General features: G+C 42.7%; 1 protein-coding gene across 1 annotated transcript in view; it reads left to right on the forward strand.

Moving 5' to 3' along the window:
• elavl4 (ELAV like neuron-specific RNA binding protein 4) overlaps positions 1–24,709 on the forward strand; it is an 84,542-nt gene that overhangs the window by 26,996 nt on the left and 32,837 nt on the right. Inside the window, 2 exon segments of the mRNA XM_084355479.1 lie at positions 9,991–10,077; positions 14,778–15,024. Coding sequence (XP_084211605.1) covers positions 9,991–10,077; positions 14,778–15,024 — 334 coding nt within the window.

Below are 24,709 nucleotides of genomic sequence, written 5' to 3' on the forward strand. Positions count from 1 at the left end.
CTGATAATATCGGCCAACCAATATATATTAGTCAGGCTTTACCTGTTAAGTGAACATCCATCCATCCTTCGTCTGTTATCCTTTCCAGGGTCATGGGGGGCTAGAGCCAATCCCAGCTGACATTGGGCAAGCGGCGGGATACACCCTGGATAAGTCGCCAGTTCATCACAGAGCTGACATATAGGGACCAAAAACCAATTCACGCTCACATTCACACCTACGGACAATGTAGAGTAACCGATTGACCTAACTTTTTGCATGTCTTTGGATTGTGGGAGGAAGCCGGAGTACCCCTAGAGAACCCACGCAGACACAGGGAGAACATGCACAGAAGGGCCCTGCCCCAGCCAGGTCCGGGACCAGGGACCTTCTTGCTGTCGGGCACTTTAAGGGTGTCAGGTCCACCATCGATAAGCAGTTACATTCTCATGACGAATACTAACATGATAAACTCCATCTACAATTAAATAAGATTTGGTCGACTGGTGGTTAAAAGTACAGCAGCTATCACAAAGTAAAGACATTAATTTTTGTCTTGAAACTTTTGTTAAGAGGTTTTGCCATTGCTTTGGCACATTTTGTACATTATGACGTCCGTCAGTATTTTGGTGGTATAGTGTCTGTACAGATATAGCAAAATATTATATTGTCTGTAAATGTCTTTTCCACTTTTCTTTAAACAAAAGCTGGATGGAAGCAGTTAATGAGCCAAAAGCCTGTTTGAATAAGAAGCTGCTGTAACAATCTCTGTCCCAATTAGCACGCTTTGGTTTTTAAATATTCCTTTTGTGTGAAGCCTAAACACACATGAAGACTCACAAAACGGTCACGTTGAAAATTTAATAGGCTTCCACAGCGATTTCCTTCATTTATTTAAAATGTTTTTTTTCCCCCCCCTCTCATTTTAAAAAGCTAGAAATCTGAGAGGCATGGCAAGGCATTCTGCTGTGAGGGGAGCAGCATTCACAAATACTAGACCTAATTCCTTTGGCAGCAGCTCAAACTGCTACAGACAGACACATAATCAGCTGGGGAGTGTTAGCGCCTCAGCCCACTAGCAAACACAGGACCGAGCCCTTGTTGTGCATCGCTGCTTTTCAGAATAAATATCCCGATGGAAAATACAGTGGGAGGAAAGAGGTATTCATGTGTATATAGCTCTTTGTTCAGTCAAAGATACAGAAGGAGAGAGGAACACTGGCTTTCTTAGCTACTTTACTGCTCATTCTTTCTCAAGCCTCTCTCTCTCTCTCTCTCTCTCTCTCTCTCTCTCTCTCTCTCTTCCTTCCTCCCTCTCTTTCTCTCATCCTCCACTGTACCCTGTGTGTTTTGGTATTCATACAGATGTTTGGATTTGAGTGGCAGTTCCTCCTGAGACTGTGCACAAGCGGCTGACTTGTCTCATCTGCATTTTGCATCCCAGGAAAAAAGGGAACAGAAAGCAGTGGAAAGCATCAGCAGGCAGACAGACTCCGTGTGTGTGTGTGTGTGTGTGTGTGTGTGTGTGTGTGTGTGTGTGTGTGTGTGTGTGTGTGCACGTTGCATGTTGTTTGGCTTTGGCAGCTTAACTGGCCCCAGTTCTGTTGCTGTGTGATGTTTAAAGGACATTTCAAGGTCACGCTTTCGACAGGCCTCGCCGCCTCTGACATATTAAACATTTATATTTTTCTGTAGCCGGATGAATTATAGATTGAACATGCAACTGAACATGCTACAAAATGGCACCATTGTGGTTGGTAATAGACACATTAGGGCCTACAAACACAGCATCCCACACGACAGCCTCGAGTCTGCCTTATCTCATCAATAGCAACACCAACAAAGGGAGAAAAAAGGCTGATCTTGCTCTATGCGATTTGCCAAGACACAGGAAAATCCCATGGCAGGCTGGAGAGGGGATATAGAAGGTCCATCTGCAAGTCAGTTCTGGTCAGTGACTCATAATGATCAGGGCATAAAGATAATGCTGTGGCTGACAGACTGCCTCTAAAAGGAAAAGCTATCTCCTCATGAATTCATTTGAGAAAATGCAGGCAAGGAGGTAGATAATACCTGACTATTCTCTCTTGTGTCAGCGGTTTGGTTTGCCTTTTTGGCGTAGCACACGTGAAACCAGAGATGGCCAACCAGCTAAACCCACTGGCAGTTATCAGTCCACAGCGATGGTAATTCTGATAATGACGCTGTTTGTCCCAACAGGAATATAGATTCCCTGCGCATTCCCTTCCAATCGACTGGAATGCCATCCTTGCTATGCAGCATAACGAGATGGAAATGGAGGGAACGTGATATCTGATGCTTATCAAGACTGATAAATGTCAGCAGCAGGCACGAACCGCACCTGTCAAGTTGATATTGGGAGGCAGAGAGAGAAAAAGTCAAAAAATGGGAACAGTAGAGAGATGAATGCATGCTATCTCACGGTTCCATGGCTCTCCAGCACATGCTGTCAGACTAAAACGCCGTAACAGAATTTTCTATGGCAATAAGCCGACGCCTTCTATATGTTGCCTCCCTGGCAAATGCGCGCCGTATAGGAGCAAAGATAGTCTCATGTGGGCATTTTCAATTACTCCGCACTGTACAGCAGTAGGGGGGATTAATCTGCTCGTTTGAATGCACGCCACACCTAATGGTTTAGCTGGTGTGCCGCGGGCCTCGTCTGTTTGCTGTGCTGGTATACATTTAGGCTTTTGTGTCTCACTCTGCGCTCTTCCTGCTGCAGTAGAAGCCATTTCTAAATCGCACCACTCTCACATCGAGTCACAGAATTTTCACGGAAGATGCGCTCACTATAAATTCTCAAGTCAAAGTCCAAATTGATTGTGTAATGACTTGTGCAAAGCAACTTTTAGAGAGCGACCGAATTGGTTTGGCTTTTGCAATGACTGCATATTCAAAAAGGGAATGTTTACAAGTGCAGAGTTAAGCTAAATATTCAAAAGAAACCAGGCGTGTAACTACACCAAGGACCAAAGATTTGATATTTCATGATGTCACTCAGAATAGGAAGAAGGTTGCCGGAAGAGATTCACCAGAGGATAAATATAAACGTTTTAGCTTGTCAGCCTATCAGTGGCCGTAGTTACCTCCTCTACATCCACATGTAGTTCTGAGTTATTCATTACCTCCGTCAAACTGTTTACTCATTAAGACAGATGACGGACGGCTGTCCTTTTCCCTTGCAGCTATTTGATTATATGAGCTCCGGTTCAGAGCTAAATCAATAACCAGATTAGCTAGGCACGCGCATACACACACACAAACACACACTGACATACACTCAGCCACACCCTCACTCAGTACCTAAGGCTGTGGAATGAATTCTCGAGTACAACGGTTGGTTGGTGTCTATGTGATTTAGCTCTATGGCTTTGCTGCAAGGCAGACACACAACACACTCGCACACAAACACACACACACTCAGAAGCAGGCTGTGTCTGAGATGCAGCTGATGGGGGAAACAGTGATTAGATTAGGAAGAGCTCTGCCTCTGCTTCTTCTTCTCTCTGCCTTGCGCTCAGTGTAAGTGCTGTGCTGTAGGTTTTGCTCTTATCGTATACCTCCAGGCTGTTTATAGCGTTTTAAATACCTGTTCAATAAAGCCAATATTACCACTTCCAGCCTCAAACCAGTTTTAATTAGAACTCCTACTGTGAATTATACAGAAAATTTAGTTCAGTCAGAGGAGTTTACAAGTTTCTTATTCTGTTGCTCGTGGACAGTATTCTTAGAGACCCCTTTTGGGAGAGTTGCTTTAGCCTGTTATCTTGTTCCTCCAGGCTTTTTTATACATACAACAAGCATGACTTGAGGCTTGAGCAAACAAGAAATAAACAGTTGTTACTGCTGACTTGCTTATTCCTGACCTGATATGTGCAGGTGGCCACAGTACCGCTGTATAGTTGGGTAGTCGAGTTAATGTGTGCATTTCTGCATGTTTGCATGTGTTTGTTTATGTACACACTGGTGTATTTTAGTGTATTTTGCTAAAGATAGGAGACAGCTTCACTAAAATGGCTGGCTGCCTGCACAGGTGCATGGCCGCGTTCACCTGCCAGCTACTTGTGGAGGTGGTGTCCTCGCTCATGACACATGGTGCTGACTCAGATGGATCAGCCTGCCTGCTCTGCCTGCCTCACTGTCTGTTTTATGCGTCCTCTATCCTCCTCTGTCCCAGCCCGGCTAAAAGCAACTTCAGCTCAACTCGGAAATGCACCGAGACACAGGCTACTCCCTGAAATGCAATCCAGAGGAGTGCATGTTTTTGTCATCGCGGGACTGTAGACTCAGTGTCACTTACGTTTATTCAGAAAACAATCATAGGGAGTAAAGGTAACCAGGTTAGATCTTAACATAGTCATGGCAAATGTGATTTTTGTGTTCTTAAAAAAGGAAGACAAATACAAAAAAAAAGACCAGCCCTACTGGGGACGATCAACCTTTTATGTCATGTTAAATGACAGGCGTGATGTAGACTTACTGTACACTCTTCTGCTTTGTTTTGAACCCTTTTCTCTTATTCACAATGTGTCTTTTGTGCTTACTGTTAATACTTACTTAATAGGCTCTACATGTTAGAGAGATATCATCTCCACTAAAACCTCTAACCACATTAATGACATTTAATTAAGGATAGAATCCCATGTAGAGGATGAGACGATGATTTAGCCCCTTTAATCCACGAAAAATGTCCTACTGTAGCTGAGGGCCTCGACAGCGATCACTCCCATCCGTCACACCCAGGGATTACAGCAGGACAGACAGCGATGCACAGCAGAGACATCTTGCTGATTTGACTGAGCTGGGAGCAGAGATGCTGGCTGCTGCAGCAAGAACTGGAACAAAGTCTGGCAAGCTGTTGATGGGGATTTGATGCTGTTCAAGGGAAGACTACTGTTGGGATGAGGCGCTGCACTGACTTGCAGCTGAGGATTGGATAGAGAAATAGGGGTCAGGGGGCATAAAGCGAGGGACTGTCCCTGGCACAGTAGTGAAACTAGGGGAGCTGTGATGAGGACCTGAGAGGCCAGGCTAGGGCGAGAGCTGAGGGACAGGGACTTGGGCTGACAGGCAAGGCCAGGCCTTCAATTCCAAGGCCCTGTCCCCGTGCTCCAGGCTTCAGCCAAACAGCTAGGCAGGTGTCCAGCTGATCTCACACCCCCACAAGGGAGGAACTGCAGAGCACCAGTCACTGGAGCTGCACAAATTGAAGTGTCATCTCCAGAGTCAAGATGCTCACCAATTTTCTGCATGCGTTGGTGCAGAGTTGGGATTCAGCCAGTGGACAAATGGCTCCGGTTCCGCCTACAGTTTGGCTCAGCAAAGGAGACTGTGTGTGTGTGTGTGTGTGTGTGTGTGTGTGTGTGTGTGTGTGTGTGTGTGTGTGTGTGTGTGAGAGAGAGAGAGAGAGAGAGAGAGAGTAACTACATATGTATGGAGCACTGCAGGTCCTCAGTCATTGTCCTTGAATGATGTTCTGTCTTTTGACTGCCCACAATGCTGCATGAAATAGCTTTTCGAGAGAGGTTTTTAGAAAGAAACAATACTAAGTCATAATAATTGCCAAGTAAATGTAGAAGTTATATCACTTCAGTTATGAACATTTAAATGCAAAAGCTGGCAAAACCTTTGTTGTGCCAGAATGTTTAGCCTCCAGAAACAAGTGAACCTGAACAGATATTTAACATTTATAAAAAAGTAATCTTTGCCGAGACTCATCCTGTAATTGTGTGAAATATAAATCTTGAGAATATTATACAGATCGTGTCTGACAATCCCCTCAGCAATAGGTCGTATCCTGTCATCTCCTGAACTCTGACCTTACACAAGTATGTGCCGATTACCCAGGGGCTGTGAGGGAGTGTGTGGGAAAGCTGCATCGATCTCACTGAAAGACTGAAACATCACAAAAGAGAAAGAAGAAAGGGGGGGAAAAGTCGAGCCAAAGTTAAATGAAAAATTGCTTACGTACACGTCTTGCGCGTGGTCTGGAACATTTATTATTCTGCGTCACACAGAGAGAAAAGGGGTGGAGGAGGATAGAAGAAGAGAAGAATCCATTTGGTAAAGTAGATGCAGATCGATGAGAGTGGAGGCAGGCAGGCCAGAGTGCAACAGAGGAGGGGTGTGTGTGTCGGTGAGTATCCGTGATGTGTCTGCGCGCACGCGTGTGTGTGTGCTTGCCTGGATGAGGCGTCCCAGATTACTTTTCCCTGATTGATCCGGCACAGCATCCGTCTGACCTGCAGGACGTTTCAGAGCTTGGCAGATGCTGGTGGAGGTGGAGAGATGGCGAGAGAGAGAGAAGGCCAGGAAGAAAGGGAGAGGAGAGAAAAATAAAAATCAATAGCGCAGAGAGCATTACAGGGAACTTGACTGACCGAGGAGCTGAGATAGTAAAGTCGTATTAATCTCTTTGTGTCTCAGTCAGTTTGATAGGAACTCCAAATCAGTATCACTAATTCAAATCCAGTTTCACTTTGGGGGACTGAGGAAGAGTTTTAGTGGAAGTTTGGCGGTATCAGGTTATGTTAACTTGAATGGGACACATTTATCTGACAATAGATGAAAATAAAGTGATCATTTTACCAAGCCGATTCATTTTCTAAAATAAAATAAAAAATTGAGATGCGCAAGGCATAAGGAAATCACAAATAATATCGGAAGCAAGATGGTGAGGCGAAGTCTAACAAGTCAGATGGTCGCATGCTGGCTCCATTTTGTAGCTGCCAGGGAGTGTGTCTATCAGTGGAGAGATCCTGCAGCATACTGTCTACTCTGCAGTCTCTACAGCCTCCATCTATCCTGGCCAAGTCAGGGTAAATTGATTGTCTAAGCTCTGGAAGAGAAGGGGGAGGGAAGCCTGCGCCAGGCCAGCGATATAAAGTGGCGGTTTTATGGTGTAAAAGCAGCAGAAGAGTGACGAAGGTGAAAAGGACAGTAAAGGAAGAAACTCTTTAGTCATCTTAATTTTAGTTTATAGCCCAAGTGAAATAGTGCTGTGGAGAAAGACAGATTATCTGGGAGAAAGACTTCATTCATATGCAGTAAATCTCAAAGAAACTTGCGTGTCCCTTTGGTTTTTTTGACTGTTAGAGGAAAACAAATGTTTACTCCCCTTCCTCGCTGCAGGCGGATAAGGCTCGTCCTATTTGACTGCAGTACCCAGACACCATTGGCCAGGAGCCCAAGGAGACAGGAAGCACTTTTGTGGCATCAAATATTAATGGCGTTATAGAGTGTATTGATTATATAATAAGTTTTCCCAGCATCTGAGCACTGACTGAAATGTATTCCCTGAATAATTGAAAATGTATCCATGAGCGGTTTTTCATCTCAATGGTGAGCCGATGTAATTGCATTGCACCCTTATTCCAGCGTTATTTGAGATTTTATCAGAGGACGCACGTGTGTGTGTTCATGTGATAAACGCAAGGACAGTGAGAATATGAAGAAGGATGAAATTGTGCGTGTGTGCCGTGTGTGTGTGTGTGTGTGTGTGTTACGCCTGAGACTGTGTTTGTTTTATCGAATGGTTGAGCATTGAATCTTGAGCTCTGAGCAGTGTTTTGAAAATGGGATGCGGAGACTTAAACGCACATCTGAGAAATGTAATATTCCTTTTGCCGACATTATGCTCTTATCCACTATACGTTCGATGTTGAAATGGAGACTCATATGCATTTGCTTGCTGCTTCTCACATTTTTATCACCACATTTGTACATGCTACGATAACACTGCACTGTCTGCTTGCTGCGACACACCATTCCCCTCCGCACCGACATAGTGTGTAAAATGACGGCTTTGCAGAATGGGTGAAAAATGCTTCTGATGTTTCACCTCTGCCTAACATTTTCTTTTTGCAGGGTAGTTTATATTGTCCTTGTAGCTATATTGTCCTCTGAACTCTTGATGAGATGAATGTTAGTCCACTTTAATGTATTTGGTGGCTGCAAACTGTAGTTCCCCCCAGGGGTGTAGCTATCCCTGGCACTGTCAACTCTTGGTCCTTTTAAATGGTTATAAATACACCTCCCTGACTCCGGCACACCTGCATGAAGTTGACCTAAGACAGCCCAATTGCCAGAATAAATGTTGTCATGCACAGTACATTTCAGCAAACCATGGATATGCTGAAACATTTTCTTTAAGTTGCAACTTTACAGGTTAAGTTTGCACCTAACCTGTGCTCATGACCTGGTTAGGTTTAAGCACAAAACTACTTGGTTAAGGTGAGGAAAAGATAGGGCTGGGTATCGAACTTTGGCCACAGACCGAATTGCCTTGATACTATTGAGTATCTTGTCATTCGATACCAAAATTCAATTCCAAAAGAGCCAATCTCATCAAGGTCAGTGAGCCAATAAGCATGCAGTATGCTTGTTGTGCCAAGATCTAATAGTGCTGGTGATTGGCTGTCTCGAGGCATGCAGGAAAAACACTGGGCCTCACCACGTGTGTAGGTAATGTAATCTTTTGTTTAAAACAGATTTCATAAAATTGGTATCATAAAAAGTTTCGTTCGGGAACCCGTATTGAAGTCAAGGTATCCGTATTTTTTTTTTTAACGATACCCAGCCCTAGAAGAAGATAATGTTTTGGTTCTTTCGCCAAATTGTCACGATGTCTCATCAAAATATCCCATTTTGTTGCCACAAGAATAGCTGAGAAACGTCCCTATGTAAGTGATATGTTGGATAAATGCTGATATGACATGCACAAATTTGAATGCATCTGTGGTTTGTAGAAACGTAAAATGCAAACATTTTATTCTGGCGACTGGGCTGCATATCACACTTAAAGCTTGAAAATGAACATAAATACGTAATGCTTCTAACCAATTTCTCCCAGTTAGATTTACAAAATAGAAAGTATTTTTTCATATTTTACACAACCATTATTCATCAGTAACCCTTTGGCCCTCACCGGACTAAAACAAAGGTGGCTCAACTTGATATTTCTATTATAATCCCCCCCAAAATATCTCAATATTCACCATTACCTGTCAGAGAGTAGAAACCATATTCCTTGTCCTCTTCTCTACCCTGACCTCTCTGCCCTTCTGTATCTTCTTTTTACCTTTCAAGCTGACAGTTCACTCTCATTTAGACCTCCATTATGCATTCCTGCCTAAGTTTACAAGACACATTGACAACAGAACATGTACAGACTATCTCTCTCTCCTCCCCCACCTCTGTCTCTCCCTTTCTTTGAAGTATTGGAAGTGTCTTCCCCATTACTCAGCTCTTGCCTTTACTTCTTCCTCCTCCTCCTCCTCCTCCTCCCATCTGATCCCTCACTCCCTCCCTTCATCTCTCTGAAGGAGTAAATGAAGGCAGAGGTCAGCCCTCCTCTCTTCCTCCTCTCCTGCTAAATTGGCTGCTCGTAGCATCCGTAGATAGCTGCAGGCATTTAAGCCTCCTGCTCTGGAGAGCTAGTGAACAGACTTCCTGCTCATTTGTGGCATTTCTGTCTCTTCAACCACAGGCTTGTTTACCCACAGAGAGCAAGAGGGAAACCCTCATTATAAACTCTGCCAAGGTCATTGCAGTCACCACACCAATCTGCTGGCTTGTACACACACACACGCACACAGTTTTATTCAATCCATGCAAATGACTGAAACAACTGAAGAAATAATATCTTTCTATCTTAGCAATTTAATTTTCAGCATGAAGCAATATTTCAAGAAATTGAATTATACAGTTTTCCCAATCTTAATCATCACCCCAATGTATTTCTCCTCAATGACAAATCACTCATCTCCACCAGTCATACCAACCAAAAACAAGAATCCTGAGCCACCTTTCTGTTTTAGTTTGACTGTAAAAGTGTAACTGTATTTTTCCAGTGAGCCGCCATTTTCTCCATCACCCCAAACCCCCTTTTCACTCCCCAAATCCCACTGCAACCCTAACCTTGTAAAGTGAGTGTATGATGTTGACGGTGGGCTGTGCGTCCCTCCCTCCCTGTGCTCCGCTCCATAGGGGTCGACAGAGACACAGTGGCGTCAGGCAGAGCTCCCACAGCTCCAGGGCTGGGCAGAGAAGGGATTGCTGACACAGCCAAAGATGGTAAGGAGACTACTGCTGCCAAATGGATGGCCCAGCCATTTTACACACCCATGAAGTAATATGATCTGATATTGTACTGTGTTTACATAAATACACTGAGGTTGGTGATGCTGCTGACTGAGACAGTTGGAAGTGGAGCAGAGACTGACGGATAGGGCAATAGACAGGGGGCAGGAGGGAGGACCAGGAGGTTGCAAGGGTAGAGGAGGTTATACAGAGATGAGTGAAATATTCAGCTGCTGATGTGTTCATCCATTTTGTATATTCGAGGAAGCCAGGAAATAATGTTGCAAATGTGAAATGCTTCAATAAATATGTACATATTGATGTTTTAGTATTTATACTACATCTGTTATAAATAAAGCCTGACTGATGTATAGGTTGGCCAATATTGTCGCCTGATATTGACCTAACGCAGATATATTGTACAGTATATGTTGTCGATATGGGCAGATAAGAAAACTCTTAAACACAGTGCAAAAAATGATGCTTGGGGTGATTTCTAATTATTTCAGGTGAATTTTAACGTTCAGTTCTGCTTTTAAGATGAAAGATTTTTTTGTTAAACTGCAAAATATCCTGCCTCCATTACATATTTTTGTCATAGGTGTTTGATTACCGCATTTGAGGGATCACTGCAAAAAAATGTGTTGATATCAGCTGAAAATATCGTTATTGGAATTTTTTTGCTCCTTGATATTGGTATCGGCATCACACCCAAAAGCTTCCTATCAGTTGGGCTGTAGTTACAAATTAATTGTGCCTTTTAGCCTTCATTAGGGTTGCAACTTAATGGTAATTTTTTGTCATTTATTATTCTGCCAGTCACATCCATGCTTAAGCAATTAATCAATTTAGTTTTTAAAATGTCCATAAAAAGTGAAAAATGCTCCTCACAATTATCCAGGAGCCCAAAATGATATCTTCAGATTTCTTCTTTTGTCCAACAACAGCCTAAAACCCAGACTCTTTATTTACTATCATAAATGACAGACATTTTAGCTTGAAAATAACTGAAACTATAAAAAGATTATCAAAATAGTTGTAATTTTCCTTCAATTGATGATTTGGTTAATCGCTGCAGCTCTATCCTTCATTAACTCCTGCAGAGCTGAAAATGTGAGAATTTCTGATGGACTTCTGTTTCCTTGCACACACATGGAGACTGACTCAAGTTTTTGCAGCGATAACTTGTATTTCTTTTTCCTCCTTCTCCTTTATTGAGCACTGTAGCACTCTTTAGAAATGAATCTACCCCTGCCATGCACTTACCTGTAGAGCAACCATAGCTTCAGCATTGTTTGAGTCAAGCCAGATTTAATTTATTATTGTTAAGATGCCATTTTCTAAGAATGACCATCAGGTATCTCTCAACTAACAGTAACCATGTATTCTCAATTCTATCCAACACCACTGCACACATTTGTTTTCAACATTGTCTACATGTATTGCTTTTAGCTAGAAGCCCAGTGCTGGCCCTGCCTCCTACATGAGTAGAGTAGAATTAAAACTTGAGTAAAAGAAGCTGCATCTTGAGGCTGAGAGCTTGAGAGGGCTGTGTGTTGTACTAAGTCAACAGGACATGCAGTGAGTTCTGTCCACAGCACTAGGCTCCACAGTGGGAGAGCAGGGGCAGCCAGAGTGTTCACAACCAACAAGAAGTGGACTGCTGAGCAGCACAAATGCTGGTGGGCAGGGACAAGGAGAGGAATATAATTGGCCACTGGGACTCGGCAGGTCCCTGTTAATTAGAGGCAGCCATTTTGGTGTAAAAACTCCTCAGAAAGCGTCCCATGGAGTTGAAAGTCTTTCTGACAGAATGGAGCCCAGCAGGGAATGTAAACAGATTTAATAAGGCCCTCTCCAATCAACTCTGTTATGGCTAGATACTATTCTGTCCTTACTCCGCTCTTTCTCCCCACCCCCCCTGTCTTGCTCGGTCTGTCTCTGTATCTCTGTTGTGGTAGAATGGTGAGTGAGTAGGAAAGGATACTGTCAAAAGAACAATTTGCATGCAGCTCTCATCTTGAGAGCTTTTAGACATCTCCCTGTCTGTTTGTTTTCTGCTGTGGGCTCGGGCCATTGTTCTCTCTCTCTCTCTCTGTATGTGTGTTTGTGTGTGTGTGTGTGTTTGAGTATGTGCTCAAACACTCACTGCAGAGTGTGAATGCATAGAAGTGTGTGCACGCATGCGAATGTGTGTGTTTGGAGAATGAGAGGATGGAAACAGATTCAAGACTGACATTTTGTTGGTGCTGCTTCTAAACACTGAGACAGAGGGAAAGAGGAGCACTTAATGATATGAAATACAGGCTTTCTTTAAAGGTCTTCCTACAGTCAGAGAAAAGACAGATATAAGCCTCCATATGTTATTCCATTATATCATTACTTAGAGATAGAGATATTCCTATATTCCCAAATTGCTTTTCTTAGTCATCCTATTGAAACTGTTTTGAACCCTCTTAAAATTCACTTACCTTTCTGAATAAATAGCACAGTATTTTATTGAATATTAAATTGATATTAGTGTGAATATATTGGTGGTATTTGTTCAGTAACCAAAGAGTTCTTTGTTTGCCGGCTGTTTCATTTATCATTATCTCTGCTCACTACTACACGGAGGTAGAGTAGATAAAAGTAAAGTGATTAAAGCCGAGAAGTGCACGCATTGTAAATGTCTAAAACGGTTTGGAGAACTATTTCTGGACAAACTGGGAAATTTTTAAATTCCACTTTGAGCTATATTATTAGAACACAGGTCCAGTCTTTTGATAATCCAAAAATAGAGCGAAGTACGACTCGTGCGTCGCTCCTCCCTTGCTAAAACCAGCCCCGCTTCCGAGTGCAGCCTGTCTGCGTGTACTTAAGAATGGTTAAAAATAGACCAAGAGCCGAGCGGTTGAACAGGGGAGAGGGAGAGATCTGAGTGATGGCTTTAAAAATTTGATTGAATCAGATTAAAGAATATTTGCATCTTAATTTGGATTTCAGCATGTAAGGTCATTAGAGTGCTTGTGCAGCAGTCTGATGGAAACTTGTGAGTTTGTGTTCACGGACAGGCCTTTTTTGAGGGCTTTGCTGTAGTTTACTATGGTCCTTTATGCAGAATCACTATTGGTACTAGCAGTAAGATGACACAATACACACATACGTACAGTGTGAAACACAGACCATCATTATTGTAAAGGTGACACTCAGAAAATAAAAAAACAAAGCTCACAAGCAGTCTGTCAGCAGTCAGTTTGCAGTATCTAGCTCAAGAGAGAATGATGCTCACTGTACCTTTCTAACAGCGCGTCCATCCTTTTTTAATCTCATCTTTCCACCATTTTCTGATTAATTGTTAGCTGTCTCTACTCTTTCTTTGGCGAAACTCTGACACTCCCCTCACACTCACACATATAGGCAACAAAAGCCATCAATTCGATCAAACAAATGTTTTTTATGCAAATGTATGAATAATTTGACTGCACACACTGCTTTCGTTGGAGAATAATGCTCACTCAGAATAAGCATTTGTCTTAAATGTGTCAGAGTGCTCTGGTAGAAAAGCAAAGTGCAACCAACCTCCCTCCTCCTCCGACTTTTGACTCTCACTCCTTCTCACCTATTTTCTCTGTTTTCATTCTCACACTCACAGTTCCTTTTTGAACACTTGGATTGTGAGATGCTCTACAAAAACAAAACAGATATGAAAATGCAAACTTCTCTCTGTCACAGCTGCAGCATCAGCAGTCAATAAGCAACCTGAGGGGCTGCCCCCATTGCTGACCATTCAGAGATGCCCCGTACTGTCTTTTTTAGCCGTTTATCCTCTCTGTGTCCGATGTTTGGTGTATTTCTCAATGTTTAGACGTGTATTGTGTACAGTGTGTTCACTATATGTCTACTTTGTAATTCCATATTAGGGTTTAACAATGTTTTGATTAAATGTTAATGCATCGTAATAATGACACTGTGAAATGAGAGGCAATTTGTTTTTCACCAATTGGATAATTCGGTGGAAATAAAAACTGTCATCCCTAAAGACTACTATTCAACCATTTATTCACACTGCCTCGAAATATAAAAATCAATAACTATTTCATAAATATCTGAAAAATCAGGGTGCTTCATCACATTGATGCAAAATCATGTAAATACAGAATAGCTGTAAAGCATCCTGCTCACTGATTTGTAACATTATCTGCAATAACTAACCAAAATCTGGCAAAACCTCTCTTGGTTTGCTAAATACTGTCCTCTAATTATATATTGTCATATTACCCAGACGAAGTAACAATGTATTGAGTGATGCTATTCAAAACTGAGAAATAAATGATAAATGTCATTGTTCTGCTCTGCCACTATAACATTTGATTCCTTGTGAAAATTAATTGTATTAACTAAGACCAACACAAGGACAAAGCTTGTTTAAACCATTTAAAATATGTTTTTCAGTATCTATAAATAGGCCTTTAAAAGCCTTTTAAGCCTTTTAAAGTTGATTTGACTTAATGCAACAAAAGTCATGTTTTTTAGACAATTAATTTAGAAAATAACCACTTTGACTTTAAGTGTATGTATGCCGTGCTTCATATTCATTGTTCCAAACTGCTGAGTACAGCACGGAAGCCTTTGCTAATTAATGCTGTCTCTCTCCTTCTTCATCCTTCCTCCTCTCCTCGTTTCTCCTCCTCCTCCTCCGTGCCCTGCTCCAGATCATCAGTAACATGGAGGCTCCAGTGACAAATGGCCCCAGCGGAGGAGGCACCACAGCCAACGGGCCGACCACCAACAGCCGCGGCTGCCCCTCGCCCATGCAGACTGGCCCAACAAATGACGACAGCAAGACCAACCTCATTGTCAACTACCTGCCCCAGAACATGACCCAGGAGGAGTTCCGCAGCCTGTTTGGCAGCATCGGAGAGATCGAGTCCTGCAAGCTGGTTCGCGACAAGATCACAGGTACAGAATGGAGACTGTTGAATGCTCTGCTGGGATAGTGCTGCTTTTTTAACCCAAAATATCAGCTTGTCATGATCTAAGGAAATAAACTGCTTAGCCTTGATATCAGTTGAGGTGTATGCAGTGAGTTTTAAAAAGAAAAAAGTTTTTCTTTTCAAATCCCACCCACCTAAGTGTTTCATTGACCTTATGATACATTCACAAGTAGAAGTAGGGATAAATTAAGATATAATGTAGTATACTGTGTGATGATTTGGTGGTACACAAGGGAAAATTCGCCAAAGTAAAGAGAAAAGGGAAAAGCACAAGGTGAGTTATTGTACTGAGCTCCCTCGCAGCTGGAAGGGATTTTGATGCTTGCTTTCTATTATGATGGTTTAAACTGGTCTGATCCTGGGACTTTAAGACTGGACTTCCTGTTCACAAAAGCATCCTTTTTCCACAGTACAATACTGTAGCCTCGGTTGTAAGTTCCTAACATATCACATATTTTAAGATTGCTGGTAATCCTTTTTTTCACCTGTCACAATCATTTGCAGACGAGCTGTTTAGTGACAAATATGCTGCCTTTGTTCTTTTTTCAATTAAGTACATGTCAGAAAGGATTTGCAAATGTACACATTCTGCTTTATTTATGTTTTACACACCGTCCCAATTTTTGGAACCAGTATTATTTATGCATTTGTAGTCTAATAACAGTAGAATGATAAGAATTATGGGTGTGACAGGCGGACATGACGGCTCTAAACTGTGTGTTGACAAGAATTAAATATGAAGTGAATAGGTCACACTTGTGTACACTAGGCTTGCCGTGGTAGTCAGTGTTACTAGTGTTACAAAGTGTTCCGGCCTTGACCCTGATTGCCTTTTTTGCTCACTGCCACCACAGTCATTTGCGTTTTGCTTTTTTACTAGCAGGAGTCACATTTCACTTATAACATGACAAGATTAAGGGTTGTTGACCGACAAGATGATGGCAGATGATTTTTTGTCAAAGCAAAAAGCAAAGGGCCTGCTATCTAATATTGTTTGGGTTTAAACCCTCTCAATAATGAGGGAAAATGAGATAGTTACCATGCTGAGAAGATGGAGGTCTGTCGCCTGCAGCTCCTCATCTAACAGCTCCTTGTTCCATTACTCCCACAGGCTGTATGAAACTACTCCCTGAAATATTTTAACCTGACCCGCTGTCCAAAAATGCTGAATAGGTATTAAACTCACTGAACACATTTCCTGTGACTAGCATAATAAAAGTCAACTAGTGTTTCACCAGTGAAATGATTTGAATGTGAAGCTGCAGGAGTAGGAAAATGTTCAGTTTGCATTAGCAATAAATTAATACGACTCTACAGAAAGTGAGCATCCTGTACTGTAAAAAGTCTGGTGTAAATGGTAACAGCAGTTTTGTCGCAAGTTTTTTGGCCGGTGGGAAAATGTCATCACCACGGCAACCCTAGTGTACACAAGCCCGCAGTCCGACATCGTTCCAGACAATTCAAGTGTTTAAGAGGAGTCATTGTATGCGCTGTCTTCCACAAGAAGAAATCTATCTCTGCCCTCTGGGTGTGTGTTCAAGCGCTGTGACTCAGCAATGCAGCAAAGTGCCACATGTTCTCCAGAGGTGTTTAAATTAAGCAGCACTTTGCGGTGCTAATCATGGCTGTAATCTGGGCGTAGTGGCTGTGTGGGTGGCCATACAGCAGATGGATCAAGGGGAGGAGAGGGTGGGTGGGGGGCAGCTCTGTGATAATGCTCCATAATGGCTTTCATTTTAGATCCTACTTACTGACACTCTTCTCCTGATAATCTCATTAAAGAGCATCAGGCAGGCAGATCACCGAGCCATTCTGAGATAGCATGGCAAGGCAAGGAGAGTAAACACACACATACAAAGATATAAGGCGAATTCCAGAATTGTGTTTCCTGTGATAGATTAAGTACAACCGAAAGGCCAAAAGGGATGACCATTTTGACTGTAAACTAGCGATGGGCACTAGCCGAGCCATTCCTGCCTCCGTCTGTTCTTTGAAGCATAGCTCTACAGTTCCTCTTTAGGACCATCTTCCTCGTCCTCCGTAATGGGCCACAAAATGGAGCCTGAGAGTCAGATACACCAGGATAATGGAGGATGGCGTGAACAAAAATAACACTAGGATACCACATGCTATCATCATCATCGCCATCACGATGTTCTCTCTCAGCCCGATTTTCCCCTCAAGTGCAGCAGCGAGGAACCAAGCTAACAGCAGATATTTGGAGAGAGTTTTAAAAAAAAAATGAACAGAATTGCTGTAAACCTGCTCGGGTCCTAAACAGGGGAAAGTGAGAGAGGTAGAAATGTTTGTTCGCTCACTTCTAAACCATTTAGGGCACTTCTCTGCTCTGCACTACAAGGTCTCTCTGATGACTTAGCATCAACGCAAAAAGTTATAAATAAATTCTGCCCTCCCTCCCATCTCCCCCTGTGGCGTATGCCTGTTTTGCTATCCCATGGGTACAATTTCCTCGTGCAAACTTTTAGGCTAACAAAGCACAGATCCCTTCTTCCGGCAGGGAATGCCAAGAGGCTTTATACTCTCTTACAGTCATCCAAATCATTAACAGACTAAGCCAGGTTTGCAAGAGGGAGGGGTAGAGAGACAAGGATGGTGGGAAGTAAAGAGAGCACCTTATTTTGAGACTGAGATATACACCTGCACTCTTTCTCATTTGTCATAAACATCTAGCATGCATTGTAAGAAAGACATTTTTATCAAGATTGAGAGAGGATATTTTTTACTATGTTGAAATTTCAGTATGAATCTTTAAAATTTCTTGAGGATAGATAGAGTGTGCTGTAGCTATATATTTATAATTCATATTGATGTGAATATTAATGCCTTCATATTCTATTATGCAGTGTGAAAAGCATGACGAGTATCGAGCAAAGTTTAGGAATTTAAATAAATTCACTGACAGAAATTTGAAGTGAATTTTAAAACATGTACTAGAATAATTGTTTCAATATTTCATCGTTACAAGGTCGAAGTATTTACGGATTCAAGCAGTCTTTTGGTGTGCACACAACGAGTAAGAATTTTGTGTTGTGTGGTACTTTTGTGTCGGCTTTAACATTTCAAATGCACTAATTATTACAAGCGACCATTCTCGCACCTCATAATATGTTTCCCATCAGTATTTGCGGCTTGACCAACCTGTGAGTGTTTGCTGACAAGGTGTGAGCACACAAGCCTCTCAAAGGTAGGAGAGACAGACAGGTCCTCAGCGTCCTCTCAGCTTCCTGTGGACTCACTCTTGTCAGCTCCAATGATGCCAGCGTGGCGTGAGGCTCGGGCGGGCGCGGGCAGGCGCAGACACTCCAGCTCCGTCTGTCACCCTGACTGACTTCAGCTGGTAGAAAAGCCACCTCTGGGTGTCTTTCTTGCTCCCCACACGCCTGCCTGCTTGCCTACCTTCCTGCCTGCCTGCTTGCACAACTACCTCTGCCTGGTGCTCTCATAACACGGCAGGGACATGCAGGTTAATCTTTTATTTAAGGCTAGCTTACACGCACCTAGCTCCAGCCCACACACGCTTGCACATAAGCCCTGGGCCTCCACCTGTGAATTTCCTGTCTGCTTGTGCATTCTTAAAGAGACGATATCTCTGAGCATTTTGTTGTTTGAAATAAGTGTGTATACTGTAGTAGCTTTGATGATTACTTTGTCATCTACAGAGTAGAGAGAACGCTATGTATACAAATGACAAGGGCATCGTGGCTTTGAGACATGGTGCACTTAGAGCACTCACTGTTCATTTTTCTGTCCTTCTTAAAGGAAGCGAAACCTCTATTTAAGCTGAAAATTGCCAGTTTGAAAGCTCACATCTTGAGCAACGGTGGAAGCTACCACTCCTTTCTGAGACCTCCCCTTATGGAGACCTAGGAAAAATTAATGTGGGCTTTGCAACATACTGAATCAGCACTCACAGACATCTACACATGCACACGCACGCACACACAGAAAAGGAACTGTGATCCTTGTCAGTAAGTCGTTTTTCGGGATAATTTTTCTGCATCAGCTGCATTTCTGCTCGGGAAATGAATGCATTTGTTTTCATAATGACATGGAGGAAAAGAAAATGGCTTTTCATGCTGGAACAAGAATTGATTGCGTTGAGGAGGAGGTTGAGGGGATTTTATGTTTTTGTGGACAACCACTTTTTGGATTGTCATGCTGCGTCAATAGCACACGCAGTATAATTACAGTGGCTAAAAGCTCAGTCGCCTTACTTTGTGTAGATAGTTAGGATATTTTACTCGCTTGTTGAGTAAACAGTTCACTTTATTTACCAGCTGCTGTGTCTGCCCGGCTCTGGCTGCCTCAGGTAGTTGCAGAATTAGCTTACTGCCAGCCTTCAACAGCACTTTACTCACCTTGTAATAATGAGAACAGCATTTTTTCCTTTTGTGCAGATGAAATGAAATGCTGTTAAGACATCATCCCAAAGTACACTGACTAAAGCCTTTTGTGCGCACTACTCTAGTCACCTTCCATGTGTTGGTTTTATACATGGAATCTGGGGAGCTGACACAAATCATAGTGACAATGTAGCAAGCCAAGCAGATGTTGGCTATGAAAAATAGATGGACTGTGATGTCAGCTGTGGAGTAGTTCAAGCCAGAGCACCTCTGACAGACAGCAGCTTCAGTAGCATGTGAAAGCCTGCTGCGAACCCAATTCTTACATAAGGACAGGTACACCTTATTTATATACTGTAGGTGCAAAAAACATCTCAGGTTTTTTGAATTTGGCGTGCTCTGCATGCACAAGTCTGTAGCTCATGCGGCGCACATCCATTAGTTTCATAGTTGTTCCATTTCTGTTACGGAACATCAAGTGCACCCACAAATATTGCAAACATAAAATATGCATCTTGCCCTGATCTGCAAGGACAGACGGGTGGAGCTTAGCTCCTGCACAAGGTCTGTCAGTCTTAATGCGAAACAGATCAAATATTCACCATATAAACCTCAGTTTACCCACAGCTCTTTGTTGCTACTGAAATATACATTGACAACACACTCAGGAGCAAAGCTGATTTTCTTTGTACTTCATATTGCAAGCCAAGCTGTTTTTCACATCATTACGAGGGTGATGGGAACAAAACTCTCCATTATTTCTCTGTTTGACTGTATCATGAGACCCTTTTACTGTTCTTCCTCAAAAAGTGGCCACTGGCTTTATTTACCTAATTTGCAGAGAGTATGCACCATTATTTAAAGCAGGCAAATGTTAGAGACACGACTATATTGTATATTTGGTCATATTTTAGTAGGAAGCCTCCTTGTTCTGCTCCTGTTTGTCCCATTAAAGTTTCGTTACTGCATTACAGTGTTAACACAAACCCACACTTTTTTTGTGAAATATTTGACGTGTCTTATGTCGCAGAGTAATCCAGACCAACAAAGTGTTGTAAATAGCGTGATTACATTGTTGAATACATTGAAGTAATTCTACTTTGTTGGTATGTACATTTTATAACAGGCACCGGGAGCTTATGTGCGCTTTTTTTGTTCATTTGGACCGGGCCCAATGCCATTAATTGAGACCTGGCTTTCATTTTAATACGGTACACCGTTCAAAACACCTAAACAACACAAATGCATTGTTGTTCTGTCTGGAGACAAGCCATACATACTTTTTAAATCCTTACTGATATCATGCCGAGGAAGATTGAGGGCAGTGTTTATATCTCACATACAGGCTGCATTTATCTGAACCTGAGTTGGGCTGATGGCTGAAGATAGCGTGAACAAAGCTGACAGGGAAAGAGATGAAAAAAGGATTTGACATCTCCAAAGCCAGGTATTAAGAGAGCTGCCAGGCTCAGAAGTGCAGACACAAGCAGTCAGACACATTAAAGTTTCAGAGTCTCGGGTCCAGAGAATGTCCTGTCTCTCTCCTCTTAGCACCCCCCCCGCCTTCAATCTCCTCCTCCTCCTCCCTCTGCTTAGGACCCAGAATTGGATGTCCTTAGAGTTTGCTTGGCTGCACTGTTCCAGGAGGAACCTCCTGTGACCCTCACTTCAGACTGCCTCTGTCCCCTCTCATTCCACTCTGAGTGCCCTTTACATGGAACACAGAGGTTGTGACTGTCCCCTGTGTCGGCCTCAGATCCAGAAGCCGAATGTGCCTCAGGCCTGGTACCTCACCCTCCAACCCTCCACTCTTGAGTGCGCTGTACCTGGGCAGGACAGAGCCAGACAGTCTCTTTGTCCCCAGCATGTGTGCTGCAGGGCTTGGGGTGGACGGCTAAAGGGTTGTGGGCCTGGTCGCTCTGTGCCGAGTCCAAGCAGGTGCAGCAGAGTAGGCTCCGCAATCCTGACGTAACAGGGTTATCCAAGACTTAAAGGGGCTTCTCTGTCTGTCAGCTTGCCTTGTATTTCTCAGCTGCACAGCCAGCCAACCAGCCCACACACTGCAGGCTGCAGTCCACTGGCCCTAAGGCTCAGGGAGCCACCACGAGGGGGTGGTTTACGTGTGTGTGTGTGTTTGTCCCTGAGTCTCTACGTGGGCAAGTGGTGTCTATGCGTGTGTGTTGGTGGTAGCAGGGCCTTGGGAGCTGAGAGTGGGAGCCTCCTGACTGCAACAGTGGCTGCTACCTTGGCAACCCAGGAGGGAAAGATGTGTTGAATGAGTGAGTGGGAGAGGGATCTACAGTAGATGCATGTGTGCGGGGGACGTGGCTCTGTTTATGAATTTAGTTATTTAAACGGGCTGAATACATGCCACCACATGATGGGCTCTAACTGTACTGCTAGTATTTGAGCCACTGTAGTCTTTTGTTCTCTTTGCATTTGTCTTTTTGCAAACTCACGCAACTCCCTCTCCACTGTGGAGTTGACCCTCTTTGAGGTAAGTGGAGGTTTTTCTGACATGAAGCTGGTGACAGGGCACCTTTCCAAATGCTGGGGAGCGGTGGCCCATCAAAAAATAGCACTACCTCAAGTTGCTGCAGCAGCAAGGGGCAAAACGTCAGAGGACGGGAGAGGACGGAAGGAGTGACACATTTATTTTGACAATGTGAAATGTGTTTTTTTTTTTAAATGTCGCTAAATTCAAGACTGACTGAGCCGATTTGCCTGTATCTGGGGAGAAGGGACTGGACCTCTCAAGGTGTGTTAGCATCACTGGCTCGTAGCTTTGATGATCCCTGCAAGCTCAAACTCCCCACCTCACCCTGTTTGACGCTTCCACCCATGACTTCTGAATGGCAGGCAGACACCACTGCTGATAGGGTGTGGGAACAATTAGAAACGTTTATTGTTAGCCTTTAAAATGTTTCTTCACTCAGATACTAATTTTAATTCTGTTACGTTGTTTAAAATTCATGCAGAGCTTTTTCCATTAGTTGGACAGCATGTACTACACAATGTTCTTATTTTATGGAAATGAAATAATAGAATAATAAAACTTCTCAGGAATAGTGAGTAGAAGTTGCCTCTGCTCTTAAACATAATATCTGTTCTGACAACGTAGTGTCAGTAGTTAAGTAACTTTTTTGAGAATTTAAACTGACTTATTTAAGCACTACTCAGAGAATGATACTAAGAACAATAGATTCCAGGGAGGTACATTGCAAAAAAGAGGGCTCTTGCAGCTATGTGTTTCATTCGGTAGCTACCACTCTTGATCAAAGAGTCTATAGTGTGTTGTGTGAGCCTTGCCTGATGATAGCAGGAGATGAAGATGCTTTCATGTCTGCAGTACAGGGCTCTTAGTCACATAATACAACAAAAGGGCACAAAATAATGACAGGCAATATGCAACCGGAGTCTTACTACATGCACCTGACAGCATATGATTGTGCGCCTCACAGTGTCATACATATATATTTAACTTGATCATATGTCTGTGAATTCAGTGTTGCCTTGCATTAATCCTTTGCTTTTGTTTGTGCTTATTCATATATACTGTACCCTATATCATTTTGCATTGGTATGTTGCGTGAATTTTCATTATTTGGTGTGCGTGTCTGTGTATGTGTTGCCACATAGGGGGATAGGAAAGGTGAAATTACACAGTGGGGCCAGCAGGCAGGACACCCGCTCAAAGTACACTCATTTTCTCATCTCACACATTGGGCAACCTGCTGCTCCTCAGGAAACAAATAATGGCTTAGTCATAACACCTCGCTAACACGCCAAAGAGCTTCTCACTAGAAATAGCAGTGATTTTACCGCTGAAATACATGCCCACCTCCCTATACAATTTATGTCAGATTGTACAAATGGTCTGCCAGAAGAGTTCGGGCTAATCCAAATTAGCCCCTACCTCCTCACTCCCACACCCAATGTGGTTAGAAAGGTTAGTGAAAGTGGATGTGGCACTATATAGTAAAGCACTGCAGTGCTAGAGTGTTACATAAAACCCATATAATATGTAATGACATCTTTTGCACAAGTCTATACACATACTGTTAATATCATTAACAACCTCTAGATTCTTAGATTTATACACTTCACATGAATCCCATTTGGGGACATTCTTTATTAGAAGACCTCTGCCATCATTAAATTTACATAATTTTTATTAAGAAGCCCCCTTTCATTGCTGCCGAGCATTTTCTCGAGTCGTTACAACTGTTGTAGGATTTGCACAACTGGCACTGTAAGCAGCTGACGAATCAGAGGCAAATGAATATCTAACCTCATTAAAAGGCCATTATGAAGAGCAATGCATCATTTGGGTTCTTGGTTTTAATTGACAATTAAAATATATAAGTTAATGTATCCATTAAGGTAATTGATCAGCACAAGGCTGATTTTTCTGTTAGCTACAACCCCATTAGAGGCTATTTATCATGCATTTTTAATAGCTTCTCTATATTGCCTGTGATGCAGCGCTTTCCCAAGTTATTTTTCTGTAATTATGAAATACAGAAAGAAAGTCTCTGTCTATAAAATCTGTCAGGGGTTTTCTGACTCTTTTTAAAGGATTGACTCTGTGACATAAAGTTCAGAGGGATGGTGCAGAGTCTACTACACTTTTCAAACCTTTTGTAAAAAGATTATGACCGTGTCATGACTGTCTGTGTTCAGCAGTAGTAAAGCAACTTTACCAGTAAGACTCTAGAATAATATATTTTATTGAAAAACAATCAAACATCTTAGTCTCCCTGTAATTCTTCATGATCAATAGTATTTACACACATGCGATTAAACTTTTTTTGAATTATTCCGATTAAAGATCATCTGAATAATGGACAATCAACTTGAGTGTTTTTATCACAATCTGCAATAAAATCATATATCTTCCGGTCGCTACTCTTGAAGAACATCCTAACCCGAGCTTTAAATCTGTGACTAGAATTTACAAATGACTTCAGAGCTATCATATTTTGCTTAGTCTTTACTTTATGGTAATACATTTTGTCTGGCAGCCCAAGCTGGCCTCATCCTTGCATTCCAATAAGACACCATGCTAGGTTAAATGATGCTGAGCCATTCTAAACTGCGTCTAAACTGTGCTTAACCGCGGTGTGTTGAGCCGGAACAGAGCAGGGCACTGTGTGATGGTGTGATCCAAATGCAGGCAGCATGCAGGGCTGATCCTGCTGGGGAGTATTGAGGTGAACAGGGCAGGTGTTGTGACAGGCTGAAGCCAACCACACTGCCTGCCTGCTGCCTCTGCCTGCATATTGT

The sequence above is a fragment of the Pagrus pagrus genome (genome assembly GCF_965226575.1).
Source record: "Pagrus pagrus genome assembly, chromosome: 6".
Lineage (NCBI taxonomy): Eukaryota > Metazoa > Chordata > Actinopteri > Spariformes > Sparidae > Pagrus > Pagrus pagrus.